Here is a 14882-nt window from a genome sequence, read left to right as displayed (position 1 = left end):
TTGCCAGAATGGGACCCAGTCACACAAGAAACCAAATGTGGGGGAGCCATCCCATCTTTCTTTCACTATTTCACTCCTTCCCAAGGTCACAGCCTCCCCCGGAGTGAACCCGTTCATCCCAGCTGCCCAGCCCACATCTGCTGGGGTGAGTTCTTGGATCTCTTGCTTGTCTTCTCTCTCCACACCTCCTGGCCTGGTTCAAAGCAACCTAATCTGCAAGGCCAGGTAATGCACCAGGAGAGCGAATGGCCCACAGGTACTTGGGGCGAGGAGAGTGTGCCATTTTAAGGGAGCTTGATCTCCGTGAGATCCTGGCTGTAGTGCAGAACAGGAAAATGCGATGTGTTCACTGTCCCACCATGGAAGCCCTAACACTTCCTGCCATTCTTGCAGCTCACAGATTTTACCAAGCACCAGGGGCAAGATGGAAGACACAGCCTCTGCCCTCAGCCTAGTTAGGGAGGCAGCCAGTGAAGGGGTGACAGCAAGTGTCATAGGGCACTCACGTCGGGCTTGGGAGGGAAGGAAGAGACAAGGGTTGAATAGGAGTTTGCTGGGCAAATGGTAGGCTTGGGGGTGGGGTGGTAGTGATAGTCCAGTCACCTGTACAGTTCCTGGAATACGAGTGGAATAGGGACAGATTATATTGACGAGAGGAGTAAAATGATGGGGTAGGAAACTATATTGCAAGGAGTTCAATAGAAAAGGTGGACCCTAACCGGTTTGACTCAGTGGATAGAGCATTGGCCTGCAGACTCAAGGGTCCCAGGTTCAATTCCGGTCAAGGGCATGTACCTGGGTTGAGGGCACATCCCCAGTAGGGAGTGTGCAGGAGGCAGCTGATTGATGTTTCTCTCTCATCAGTGTTTCTAACTCTCTATCCCTCTCCCTTCCTCTCTGTGAAAAATTAATAAAAAATATATTTTAAAAAATCTCCTTTAAAAAAAAGAAAAAGAAAAGGTGGCATCCGGCACACATCATTTATTAGATAACTTTGGCAAGGGAAGAACAGGGAGAAATAAAGTCGTGTATTGGGGTGTGTATGTTGGGAGGCAGACAGACAGATATAGGGCCATCATCATGCCCTCGTGCTACCCCCTTTATAGTTGCCCCCCAGACCAAGAAATGCTTTTTGAATCTTTATGGAAGTTCTACTGGAGGCCTGGGAGGAGTGAGAGGTGAAGGAAGCTCTAGATCCAGGTGGAGGTCTGGGAGGGCATCAGCCAGACTTTGGAATTTTGAAATGTTTATAAAACCTTGTTTTCTTCAATAAGGTTTACGAAAAGGCATACGCGACAAGTCAATGAAATGTGCTTGTGGGAAACCATTGTCAGGGACATGCTGCACTGAGCAATTGACCGGGCGTTTTCACCTTCACACGCCTGAACATGAAGCCACCATCCGGGTGACCATGGGCCTCAGGAGTCATGAAATTGTTTTCCAAAGCTGTTCCCAGTGGACCCTCGTGGTTCCCTGGGTGTGTGCTCAGATGAAAAATACAACAAATAAAGTACACATCTGTCACTTCTGGATGCGTTCTCTGAACTCCATCTAGACGCTACAAATTGGACACCAAGTTACTGACCTAGAACAAACACAAGGCGACTTTCTTCAGAAGTCTTAACATGCTCACTGTTTCCCGCCCAATCCAGACGGATTACAGCGACACATAAGGATACGGACTTTCCTCAGGTAGAACAGCAGGTTCATTTCAGGATCGGCGCTCTTCTCTACGACCTACGGTGTGGAACGAGAGGAGGACTTTAGGGAGAGAACACCAGAACGTGTGGCACGTCCACCTGCTGTTTAGGGGCATGTTTCTGACAGGTGATGACGTCCAAAGACTAAACAACAGCAAAGGAAACACAATACTTGGAACCAGAATTTTGAAATAATGAAGGAGCATTATTTTCATGTCTCTGGATTTTGTAATACATATGACAAGTATAAATTCTGGGTTGTTTTTCCTTAGAGTTATTTAGGGTAATGGATACACAGGTTCCAAAATTGATCAAGTTACCTAGTGGCTACAGAAAGCCACAGAACAGGTTAGCTGGAAAAGATTTTCTAAGGTAGTCATAAGATCACAAGGGAGTGTGTTTAAGGGAGACACCCCTGTCTTCTCCATCCTTCCCCAGTGAAATGCAGGTGCCACCAGGTTAAGGAAGAGCAGGAGGGAGCATCAATCTCTGTTCTGTCTCTCACATTGCATTCCAGGCTGTTACTGCCAATAGGTCAAAGCTGACACATGCGATGAAAGCTGTCTGCCCTCCCTGCCCAAGCAGCTCCCTGGATGGTTACAGTAGCACTGAGCAATACAAAAAAGAGGACGTTATTCTACTAAAAGTATTTGTATTTTTATCATCCCAGGAAAAACAACAACAAACTACATTATTTTTAATAAATGCCTCGTATTTCCAAGCTTTCTTCTGTGTCCTCAGAGGATCTGAAGAGCCAGAGAGATCAGCACCCATTATAACACGGGAGGATCAAGGCCCAAACCAAGTAGGAGAAAACAAGATTAGATGTTGGGAACTTAATGAAAGGATGCTAACTGCAACTCTGACATCTCAAATACATAGCACTCCCAGCCATTTAAAATAAATATTTCAGCCCTGCCATAGTGGCTCAGTGGTTGAGTATTGACCTGTGAACCAGAAGGTCACGGTTCCATTCTGGTCAGGGCACATGCCTGGGTTGTAGGCTCCATCCCCAGTAGGGGGAGTGCAGGAAGAAGCCAATCAATGATTTTCTCTCATCATTGATGTTTCTCTCTCTCTCTCTCTCTCTCTCTCTCTCTCTCTCTCTCTCTCTCTCTCCCCCTTCTTCTCTGAAATCAATAAGAATATATTTAAAAAATAAATAAATATTTCCATAATCATATGAAAAATTCTGGTCATACCATAAGTTGCACTCAGAAAATTGTACTCATACCTTCTGTTTCCTCTGGTACTTTAGAGACACATAGGAAATGATTTCTTTTTACTAAGTATATGAATAAAGGAGCAACTTTACCAAGATCTAGAGATAAGCAAGGGAGAACTGCAATGAAAGAACATTTTACACCCATCAGATTAACACACTTTAGCAAGTTTGATTGTATCAAGTCTTGGCACATCATAGATTAGCAAATCATATATTTGTATTGGCAAGAAGGCAGCCTTTATCATGCAATGAACTGTGGGAAAATGTAACTTGTGCAGGATTTCTGGAAAGCCACCTGGCAGGACCTGAGACATTGGCATGCCTTAATTTCACTTAGAGATTTTCCTGCCAGTGTTGGTAAGGAAATAATGGTAGGGTGTTCAATGTTTGTAGTGGGGAATTGGAAGCATCCCGTGTGTCTATCACTGGGGGACTGGATAAGCAGGATGTTCACAGCCTGGAGAACTCTACATGCAGAAATAATGAGCCAGGTGTTCAAAGGGCAACATGGATAGATCTCTTTTGAGTCACAAAAGAAATAGACGGAGATGTATACATCCTGTGAAGTAAATCATAATTTCACTTGGGTAATGTAAGAATATAAATACACTCATGCAAAGCCAAACACTGTACAGTTAAACCTTGAACAATGTGGGATTAGGGGACTGATCCCCCTGCACAGTTGAAAATTCATATATAACTTCTGACTCCTCCAAAACTTAACTATTAATAGGCTACTGTTGACTAGAAGCCTTACCAATAACATAAGCAGTCAATTAACACATAGTTTGTATGTTATATATACACTAGAGGCCTGGTGCATAAAATTCTTGCGGGGCGGGGCGGGGGGGTTCCCTCAGCCCAGGCTGCAACATCCCCAATCTGGGACCCCTCAGGGGATGTCCGACTGCCAGTTTAGGCCCAATCAACTGGCAGTCGGACATCCCTCTCACAGTCCTGGATTGCTGGCTCCTAATTGCTCACCTGCCTGCCTGCCTGGTTGCCCTTAACTGCCCCTACCTCCTGCTGGCCTGATTGCCCCTCACTGCCTCTGTGTGCTGGCCTGATCGCCCCTAACTGCCCCCCCCCCCATGCTGGCCTGGTCAGCCCTAAGTGCCCCCTGCTGCTGGCCAGGTTGCCCCCAACTGCCCCCTCCCTACTGGCCTGGTCACCCCTTACTGCCTCCCCCTTGTTGGCCTGGTAACCCCTTACTGCCCCCCCCTGCCAGCCTGGTCACCTGCAACTGCCCCCTCTGCTAGCCTGGTTGCCCCTAACTACCCCCCCCCCCCTGCTAGCCTGGTTGCCCCAACTGCACCCCCCACCAGCCTGGTCACCCCTAACTGCCCCCCTGCTGGCCTGGTCACCTCTTACTGCCCCCCCCCCACCAGCCAGGTTGCCCCCAACTACACCCCTCTGCCAGCCTGGTCACCCCTAACTGCTCCCTCCCCCTTGCAGGCCTGGTCACCCCCAACTGCCTCCCCTGCCAGCCTGGTAACCCCATGCAGCCTGATTGTTCAGTCATTTGGTTGTCCCTCACTAACCCCCCTGCTGGCCTGGTTGTAGGCAGCCATCTTGTGAAGGCATGAGGGTTAATTTGCATATTACCTCTTTATTATATAGGATATATATTTCTATTGTATTCTAACAATAAAGTAAGCTAGAGAAAATGTGATTAAGAAAATCATAAGGACAATACATTGGGGGAAAAAAGGACATATAGGTGGACCAGCGCAGTTCAAACCTGTATTGTTCAAGGATCAACTGCATATCTTTTAAGGATACGTCTATCTTTCTAAATGACTATATTGAAAGTATATGACAAGGATGTATGTTTATAATGCACAAGAGTGAATGCATCTGGGAGAAGGAAATAAAGAGAAGATAAGAAATAAGAAGAAAAAGAAAATAATATAAAGCAAACGAAGAGCCTTGTCCAGACTGTGATGAGGATGTGCCATTGGTGAAGGAATGTGCTTTGCTCAACTCTGTGCCCCTCGGTCTAAAGGGAAGAAGACCAATCACAAAAATAACAGCAAACCCAATTTCTTCAAAGAGTTGTATATATTTCCCCCCTTTTATATGCCATCTACAACTTGTCTTAGAAATTTGTAAGACAGAGAAAGGGAAAAATACCAAACTATCAGCTATGAATTCAAAAGCTTGGGAGACCTGGAGAGGGAATACTCATTCTAATGTGTTATTAAAGAATAAATGGTTTTATTTACCAGCAAAGGCAAAGCAACAAAGCTCCGTTTTCCATGAACTCAAAAAAGTTCTTAGCTTTTGAATGCCTGTGAATTGTCCACTCAGCAATTATTCTCCTGACATGCCAGTTGGCTTCAGGTCATGCAAGATCCTGACCAATTGGTAAGCAGTATTGCTAAACCCAGATTTTTTCTTGGTTCTTTGCTTTCTCTTTCACTCTTTGTTCTTTAGTTCATGGGTTTCCTAAAAATGTTGTTTCCCTGCTATTTGACAGGCAACACTCCAAGAATGTTTGCCATGATTAAAGCTGTGTCTCCCCTTTTAGGGAAGAACATCAGTAATGCAGCACAACGAGGCGTGGGAAGCAAAATCATTAACACCAAATGACTTTTCAAAACAATTTTCTGTTTTAATATTTTATAAGTTTTTTCCCACCTAATTGTCCCAAAGCACCTCAAACATTTTATTTATTCATTTTGCTCATTCAAGTACAGGCCTGAGGACAACGGAGATTTGAGTTGCCGCACCTCTTCCCCAGTGGACACAGCAGCCTCCCTGCCCCGTGGCTCAGGAGAGCTGCTTCAGTTTCTGGGCTAATTGACCAGCTGAGTGATGTATGAAGGCAAAACAAAATCATTCTTTGTGATTAGCATCCTTAATGTCATATGTACCTTCTGTTGCAATAGCATTGGTGAACTCCAGTAGAGCTCATCTAGTTTTTCATAACCTGGGTCAGAATTCACTCCCATTGTAATCCAACAAATACAAACGGGAGCTCCTTACTGTCCAAAAGAAAAGTTCAGAGCAAGCAAAAGCCCCCATGCTTTCATAATTTTGCAGTAAACCTTGAATGAATGACCCATGCTCAAGTTCAGACCAGTACATATGACTTGACAAAGTAGAAGGCAGAGGTTAATTAAGGAGTGGTATCATAGTGAAAAAAACTAGTTTGGCTTTGTCTCTGGTGTGAAAAAATTCATATTAATCATTGTGTAAACTTACCTTTCTTCCATTCACAAAGAAAATCAGCTCATCAGAACTTGGGAGAGAAGGCATCGTGCCAGAAAGCAGGGCCCCAGGAGGAGGTTTTTCTTCCAGTAGAGCAGGTCAGAGAGCCAACACCCGGATGCCTATCCGTATTGGAAAAGCCCAAGCTTCAGCAGGTGATTTATAGCCACACATCAGCAGACAGGAGCACCAACCAGGGCTGTCTGCCCGCCCCGTCTGCCAGCACTTCAAAGGGCTCTTGGCAGCACCCTGTCTCCTCCTTTGCCAGGAGTGAGCCAACTCAGCATCCTTGCCCGTCCCCTTTGAAGCCCAGAATGGCTTTGTAGGGAAATGTGTTGAAAGCCGGGGACTAATAAATAAAAATCGAGTTTTGCCTGACTGGCGTGGCTCAGTGGTTGAGCATCGACCTATGAATCCGGAGGTCAGGGTTCAATTCCCAATTAGGGCACATGCCCGGGTTGTGGGCTTGATCCCCAGTGTGGGGCATGCAGGAGGCAGCTAATCAGTGATTCTCATCATTGATGTTTCTATCTCACTTTCCCTCTTCCTTCCTCTCTTATAAAATCAATAAAAATATATTTTTTAAAATATCAAGTTTTAAATAGGCTATTGTTATTTTTAAACTAACCAAACCATCAATCAATAAAATAGTATACTATTAAAACTCATGAAACTTTCCCCAGTGTCCTTAAAGTTTTATTGGAACCCAGCCACAAACATTCATTTAGGTATTGATTCTGGCTGGTTTCCAGCTGCCACAGCAGGGCTGAGTGGTCACAGTCAAGATCTTATGGTCCGCAAGGAGTTAAGATATTTACTCTCTGGGTCTTTTACAGAAAAAGTCTGTCGACCCCCTACTGGATCTCATCTTTACTTCTTCTCTCCTTTGCATTCATTCCCTGGTTTCTCCTTCCATACTCTGTGTCTCAAGAGTCTGGTGCCCCTGCCGCCTTCTGCAAAGTTCCCACCACCCCCCCCTCCTGTCCCCCTCCCCCCGACACCCACCCACCCACACACACACACACTGCCTCTCCCTGCGCTGCGGCTGCTTCCACCACCGCTCTCAGGACCGGTTGTATGACTAGGCCACAACCTTCAGTGAGTCAACATGGTTCTTTCTGTAGTGTTCTTACCTGTAGTCACACATTTATGGAGTTTCTGGAGGGCAGTGGAGATTATTGCCAGGCACAGCGTGCCCTCTGTGCAGGTGAGTGGACTGTAGAAATCCATTACTACTCCACCAAGAAGCCCCCAAGTGAGTGGTTCCCCTGGACATAGAAGTGTTGACCGGCATCTGCGGAGCATTTTACACGAGTTCAGGCCTGGATGGGGGCCCGCAGTGCCCTTCCTTCCTATGGCCTCAGTATGACCAGGTCGAAGAACTGCTGCTGCTCGTTAGGAGGCTCATCTCGTTTCCCATTACTCCCAGCTGCACTCGCAGCACCGAGGATGTCCAGTGGGGTAGACTTGAAGTGGGCTCAGTTTCTGTGCATCATTTCTGTATTCAATTTTAAAATTCTTTCATCACCCTATTGAGTGTTTTTTAACTAAATGATCATGGCTCTCATGAACTGCCCAGCTCCTGTGGAAGTTACATACAAGAACATGAGATTTCTTATTACACACAACCCAACCACTGTGACCTCAAACAAATTCATAGCGGAACTTAAGAAGAATGGAGTTACCACAATAGTAAGAGTATGTGAAGCAACTTAGGACACTACTCGTTTTTTTGTTTGTTTGTTTGTTTTTATACTAAAGTGTTTTATTTTTTTAATTTAATTTTATTGTTTAAAGTATTACAAATAGTAGTACATATGTCTCCTCTTTTTTCCCATTGACCTTCCCCCAGGCTCCCCTTCCCCCCCGGCACATGCCCTCTCCTCCCCCCCCCCCCCCAGTGTCTTATGTCCATTGGTTGTGCTTATATGCATGCATACTAGTACAAGTCCTTTGGTTGATCTCTTACCTCCCTCCCCAACCTTTCCCAGCCTTCCCACTCTAGTTTGACAGTCTGTTCGATGCTTCTCTGCCTCTGTATCTATTTTTGCTCACCAGTTTATAATGGTCTTAATTATCCATAAACTAGAGGCCTGTTGCACGAAAAGATTCGTGCAATAGGCCTTCCCTTCCCCTGGCTGCCTGCACCAGTTTTCCTTCGGCCCGGGGACCCAGGCCTTTGCTCCAGCCAGAGCCGCCTTCAAAGCCTTTGCTGCTCTGGCTGGGGCCGCTTTGATCGTGGCTCCAGCCGAAGCCGCTTTAATGGTTGCTCCTGCCAGAGCTGCTTTGATCGCTGCTCCAGCCTGAGCCACCTTCAAAACCTTCGCTGCTCCAGCCGGAGCCGCCTTCAGTCTTCACTCTGCTGCTTCGCACCTTCATATGCAAATTAACCGCCATCTTTGTTGGCGGTTAATTCTAATATCTCGCTGATTAGCCAATGGGAAGCGTAGCAAAGGTACAGTCAATTACTCTGTTTGTCTATTATTAGATAGGATGAGTGAGATCATGTGGTATTTTTCCTTCATTGACTGGCTTATTTCACTTAGCATAATACTCTCCAGTTCCATCCATGCTGTTGCAAATCGTAAGAATTCCTTCTTTTTTATAGCAGTGCAGTATTTCATTGTGTAGATGTACCACAGTTTTCTAATCCACACATCTGCTGATGGACATTTAGACTGTTTCCAAATCTTAGCTATTGTAAATTGTGCTGCAATGAACATAGGGGTGTATAAATCCTTTCTAACTGGTGTTTCTGTTTTCTTGGGATATATTCCTAGAAGTGGTATTAGTGGGTCAAATGGTAGTTCCATTTTTAATATTTTGAGGAAATACCATACTGTTTTCCACAGTGGTTGCACCAGTCTGCATTCCCACCAGCAGTGCACAAGGGTTCCTTTTTCTCTGAATCCTCTCCAGCACTTGTTGTTTGTTGACTGTTGATGATAGCAATTCTTAGAGGTGGTACCTCATTATTGTTTTGATTGCATCTCTCGGATGATTAGTGACTTTGAGCATGTTTTCATATGCTTCTTGGCTTTCTGAATGTTCTCTTTTGAAAAGTGTCTATTTAGGTCCTTTGCCCATTTTTTGGTTGGATTGTTTATCTTCCTTTTGTTAAGTTGTGTGAGTTCACTGTAAATTTTGGAGATTAACCCCTTATCAGAGATAACATTGGTAAATATGTTCTCCCATGCACTGGGCTTTTTTGTTGTTTTGTTGATGGTTTCTTTTGCTGTGCAGAAGCTTTTTTATTTTGATGTAGTCCCATTGGTTTATTTTCTCCAAAGGGCTGAGGGCTGTCAGGGGTGAAGCCCCTCCGTGGGCCCCATGCAAAGCTGATGGGGACCTGAGAGCTGTTCCCCTGCCCCAAGGCTCTCCCTACACTCTGGGTTCCCACCGACCAGGGATGTGGCCTGGGATAGAACTCCTGGTTGGACACACCCCTGAAGTTCACATGGGGCAGCTGGATTGCTCCCCCTGACCCCCAGCGCCTGGGCCCGTGTCAGCGCACGGAGGGGTAAATAATGGATGGGCTGAGCGGGGTGGACAGGCGGAGTGGGGATGTGATGGGCTGTGCATGAAGGAGGAGAGAAGGAATGGGGAGGGGGAGTTAGAGGCCCTGGGGAGCGGCCCGTTTGGCAATCAGACAGGCTGTGTTCCAGGGGGGGTGTCTGTGCATGTGGGGTAGGGCCTTCCTGCAGGCGCCTGCGCTTCCTGTGCTGCACTGAGAGCCAGGACACAGGCTCCAACTTAAAGAGGAGCCTTTAAAAAAGGACAGAGAATCCTTAGGTGCTGTGGGGAGTGCTCTGGGGAAGCTCACCTGTGGATATCAGATTGAGGGTAGCGTTGCCCACAGCCAGGATTGGGTTCAGATCCAAGTAGCAGTGCCGACTGATGATATGTCCCCCTAAGGACTGAGGAGAGAGTTACATCCTGGGCCAGTCCACCCTCATGCCCTCTGCCCGCAGGCACCTGCTTATGCGAAAGGGCCCGGGGGGCAGGGCGCTCCGTTCACACTGCCTGGGAGTCCATGCTGCCTGGAGAGGAATGGATGGTAACCCACACTCCTGGAGCTTTTGGTGTGGCTACCTGCTGTCCTCCTTTCCACACACATCTACTCATCCTCACAACAGTCCAATGAGATGGATGTCGTTCCTACAGATTCATTCTACAGATGAAGACACTGGGCACAGAGAACTTGTGAAGTCTGACCGAGGTCTCCCAGGTAGAAGGGGGATTCAAACCCAGTAGCGAGGCTCAGTGGCCAGTTCTGAACCACCCCCCTCCCCCACCCAACCCAGCCGTGTCCACCTTGCAGAATTCACAAGAGCATGCCCAGGTGCGGGGCACCCATACCAGCGACAGTGGGTGCCTTCCCCCCCTTTTGGAAGACTCCACGCAGAGTGGGTTGAGCCTGTAGCGTCTCAGAACTTGGGAGGGCACCGACTGGCCATTCAACTCAGTACCCTCCACCCCTCCTAGTGACGGATTCCACAGTGACCACCCGCGTGGCTGCGGTTTGGGCGGTTATGCTGGTGAGGACAGGGAACCCCAATTCCTCTGTGGACAGCTTGATTTTCAAGTTTTCGCTTCCACTGAGTTGAAATCGGTCTCCTATCGGTCATACTTCTATCATCTTGATCATAGGAAGTGAACCCATTGACCTCTGGAGCCCATACATATTTGAAAGCAGTGCTCATGGTCCCTCCGGCGGTCCCACCCGCACCATCCTCTTCCTGATGCGATAGCCAGCCCCTCTCTCTCCTGCACCATCTCCGCGCCAGGCTCCAGAGTGTCAGGGTTCTTGACTGGGATTTTGAAATCACTTGAAGAGCTTTTTCAAAGGAAACAGGTGCTCCTTCCCCAATTCTCCATGCCCCGAGGGTTTCTGACACACCGTTTGGGGTATGTAGGAGAGGGAGCATGCAGTGCTCTCTCCTGTGGCCATAAAGAACCTGACCTTAAGCTGTGTTGGCCAGGTCTGAGCATTATACTCCAGCTGTGGTCTAACATCTGGAGCAGAGCAGGCCGCCCTCCTTATTTTAGGCACCATCCTTCCGTTAATGCAGCCTGAGGCGGAATTGGGTTCTTTGACAGTCTTCTCATAAAATCATCAAAACCACGAAGTCCTCTTCCTACCCACCGTGCAACTAGGCCATTTGACTCAAGCTGACTTAGAACCCTCCTTTACATGTTATTAAGGAATGTTTGTTAACTACATATCTGTTCATCGTGCCTGTCGTTTCACCTGCCGAGACCCTTCTGCATACAGGTTCTGCCAATGCCGATTTCAGCATTTCAGTGGGATTGAGCAGAGGTGCCGTGTGCCCGATGGTGGGGCCGGAGGACTTACCACCATGTTCCGGATCTGCTGGCCCGCCAGGCTCTTCAGGTGCTTCAGGAGGGCTCAGAAGGTCTGCGTTTTCTCCTCTGGGAGCTCGGACACCCTCTCAGGCAAGATGTCCTTCACCTGGGCCAGGCTGCAGCCGGTGCCTATGGTGAGTCCTGGAAAGCAAGTTGTTTTTACAGGGGACCTGGGAGGAGCCGCTGAATGGTCAGCATGACGCCAGGGCCTGAGTGCTCGTCTAGCACACGGCTCTCCATGCTGGCTGCACAGAGAATCACCGGGAACTCGAAAACAGCACAGGTGCCCCTTCTAGAGCAACTTCATTAGAATCTCTGGGCCTGGGGCTTTTTCAAAGGCTCCGAGGTACTTCTCCTGTGCACCAGGGTTAGGACATCTGAGCTGGGCTACATTCTTTTTAATTTTTAAATATATTTTTACTGATTTCAGAGAGAGAGAGAGAGAGAGAGAGAGAGAGAGAGAGAGAGATAAATGATGACAGAGAATCATTGATCGGCTGCCTCCTGCATGCCCCCTACTGGGGATCGAGCCGGCAACCAGGGCCTGTGCCCTTGACTGGAATAGAGACCAGGACCCTTCAGTCTGCAGGCCAACGCTCTAGCCACTGAGCCAAACCAGCGAGGGCTGGTCTACATTCTTGTTTGAACAAATGCAAGGGACTAGAAGCTAGAGAGAAGGAATGACGGGAACATCTAGCAGGTAGCAGACCCTACTAGAGCTCTCCATGACCTCCTCCTGAGTAACCGCAGTGAAGCTATAGAAAGATGTTTTGTAATTAAGGGGGTTACATCTGATGGCATTGCAGGGCCAGACAATCCACAGGGACTTTTTGTTTGGCCATTTCCATTGCTCACACCCCCCACTACTTTGTGCTAAGCAAGACACCACTATACGGAGAGAATTCTCTGTACTGTACTTATATTCATGCTGCATTCCATCTTTGGTTATAAAACCTAGCTTGTATTTCAGTGGAGTTGAAGACCTTTAACTTGGTTTGAGTCTCAGAGTATGGGTTCTGTTTTAACTCATGCTTCTCGGAGTTCCTGCGTCTATGGGATAAAGATGCGGTGACTTTCTGGAGCACTTACTGTGCTAAAGATTTTGAGGGGGAAAAGGTATAGTGAGCTAAACATGCACATGATATAGGGTAGCATGCAACATTGGAGCAAACATATGCCGTCACAGGAATTTATTTTCTGGGGTGCTGGTGGGGTGGGGGAGCGCATGTGGCTACCCCTGCCCCCCACCGGTGTCCTTCACTCTTGGGCCTTAGGAAAAGGTTGAGAATCCTGGGAAACATCCCTGGAGGGCCACTAGAGGGCACTCACACTTTAATTTTAAGAGGCCCCTAGGAAGGCGTGGGTTTGTTTCTCAGATTGCAGAATCTGGCTCTAATTTACAGACAGGATCCAAACTGAGTGGTCTGGCCCGTTCCAATAGCCAACCGCACAGGCCATGGGGTGGGCCTTGAGGGAGGAGAATGGCAGGAACAAAGGAGCTCTGATTTGGAAGCAGGAGACTGTGGCTTGGCCACCAGCCAGTTTAGAGACCTTGGTCAAGTACACTTTCCCTTTGCTTCTCAGCTTCCTCATCTATCAAAGGAGGGCCTGGAGTTACACTGAGGATTGGGAGTTGTGCCCTGAAGAACCCCCTCAGGGGCAGGTATAAGGGGCTCAGTGATAAGGTATAAGGATGCGGAAAAGCTTCTCCCTTTTGCAAACAGCAGCTTCTTTTCAGGTACTTATTCTAAGATCTGTTTGGGGTAAGGGTTGTGGTGCTAAAGAACAATTGGGAAAATGTGGGTACCTGGGGTGAAGATTAGGAAAGGGCTTTCCATATGAACCTTGTGCTTAAATTAGTTGTCAAACTCCCAACCCACCCATTTTACTATTTTCTCTCCTTCCACTCTCTGTTAAAGCTAGAAAAACAAGAAGAAAAAAAAAGAAAAAAGAAAAAAAAAAGAATACTTTTCCTCCCATCTTCTAACTTTCCCTAGGCTGGGCTAATAATTAAATTAACAGATTAACAGGAGAAAATCAATGGTGCATAATATTCAACCCAGGTTTGAATGAAAAGAAGCATTATTTGACTTCTGAATATAACAGTGCTTCTAAAAAGGTCATATTTTTATAAGATCAAGTATTATTTGACATGAACTTCCATTGAAGGCACCAGAGATAATGTCTTTTTTGAAATCCTTGAATCTTCTGCTCATTTGAGTCTGCATTTTATTCTTTTTTATAATGTTTCTGGCCCCAAGAGGTCATCAGAGCCTGAAAGCAGAGAGTTTTTATACTGCCTAACTGTCTCCGTGGAACTCACACAACCCTTTTGTTATGATTCCATGATGATATGCCTTAAGAGAGGAGGTCACTGCCAAGCATGGTATATGTCTCAAGAAATTTTATAGACGACACACAGGAGCAAATTATTTCATATCCCAGCACCCAAACTGCCACAAAGCTCAGAAGAACGTGTAGGCAAAAATAGTCACAGAATAATGAATACCCAATTTTTAATTTTAAAAAAGAGCTAACAAAAAGTATGGAAATTATATTCTATTTTCTTATAAGGATTGCAGGTATCCTGTAGTGCACGAAAATATTCTATGATGCTAAAATGTCCAGTTCTGTGGGTTTTAAAAAATGTACTTTGTACTGGCTGGCTTTTAAGATGATTATTAAGTGAGAACAAACAGAAAAGGGTCTAATTTTCTTCAATTTTCTTTTTTTTTCTCTTCAAATTCATAAAAGATTTATTTATTTATTTATTTATTTATTTATTTATTTATTTATTTATTATTGCTTAAAGTATTACAAAGGGTATTACATATGTGTCCTTCCTCCCCCCCCCACCATTGATAGTCCTCTGGCCTCCCCTACCCCCCAGTGTCTTATGTCCATTGGTTACGCTTATATGCATGCATACAAGTCCTTTGGTTGATTTCTTACCCCCCTCCCTCCTGCCGCCTACCCTCCCCGGCGTTCCCGATGCAGTTTGACAATCTGTTTGAGGCAGCTCTGCCTCTGTATCTATTATTGTTCAAAAGTTTATAATGGTCTCTATTATCCATGAATAAATCCACAACAGGGTTATGAGAGAAGTTGGAGGTGACAATGTGAATAAGGTAGGGTCACAGGTCAGATTTTTTGATCATGCTACTTCTGCTACAAGTAGCTCAGTACCTCTCTGAGGCCTAGAACATGAGGACCAAATTCCTAGGCCCAGTGTGCAAAGCGCTCCAAGATCTGTCCCTATTGCTGGCCTCAGGCTCTTTTGCTCTTCAAAAACAATCTTCTGCTCTAGCCCAACTACTCTTCTCATCATTCTTCTGCCTCAACCCTTCTTCTACTTGAAACCTTCCACTGGCCTCCCA

The 14882-nt window shown here is 46.5% G+C and overlaps 1 protein-coding gene and 1 pseudogene across 2 annotated transcripts in view; one reads left to right on the top strand and one right to left on the bottom strand.

The window, feature by feature from the left end:
- Nucleotides 1-6186, bottom strand: part of LOC308522653 (aldehyde oxidase 4-like) — a gene marked incomplete at both ends in the record, with an annotated part of 72771 nt that extends 66585 nt beyond the window's left edge. Inside the window, 2 exons of the mRNA XM_081096137.1 lie at nt 1680-1737; nt 6133-6186. Of these exons, the coding sequence (XP_080952263.1) occupies nt 1680-1737; nt 6133-6186 (112 nt within the window). The remainder of the gene's footprint in view (nt 1-1679; nt 1738-6132) is intronic.
- A 1509-nt stretch (nt 6187-7695) lies between these two features.
- Nucleotides 7696-14882, top strand: part of LOC308522657 (protein tyrosine phosphatase type IVA 1-like) — a 94370-nt pseudogene continuing 87183 nt past the window's right edge. Inside the window, exon 1 of the transcript in view lies at nt 7696-7803. The product of the transcript in view is annotated as a protein tyrosine phosphatase type IVA 1-like (transcript). The remainder of the gene's footprint in view (nt 7804-14882) is intronic.

The sequence above is a fragment of the Myotis nattereri genome (genome assembly GCF_964212035.1).
Source record: "Myotis nattereri genome assembly, chromosome: 7".
Classification (NCBI taxonomy): Eukaryota; Metazoa; Chordata; class Mammalia; order Chiroptera; family Vespertilionidae; genus Myotis; species Myotis nattereri.
This window is presented reverse-complemented; position numbering and strand designations above follow the sequence as displayed.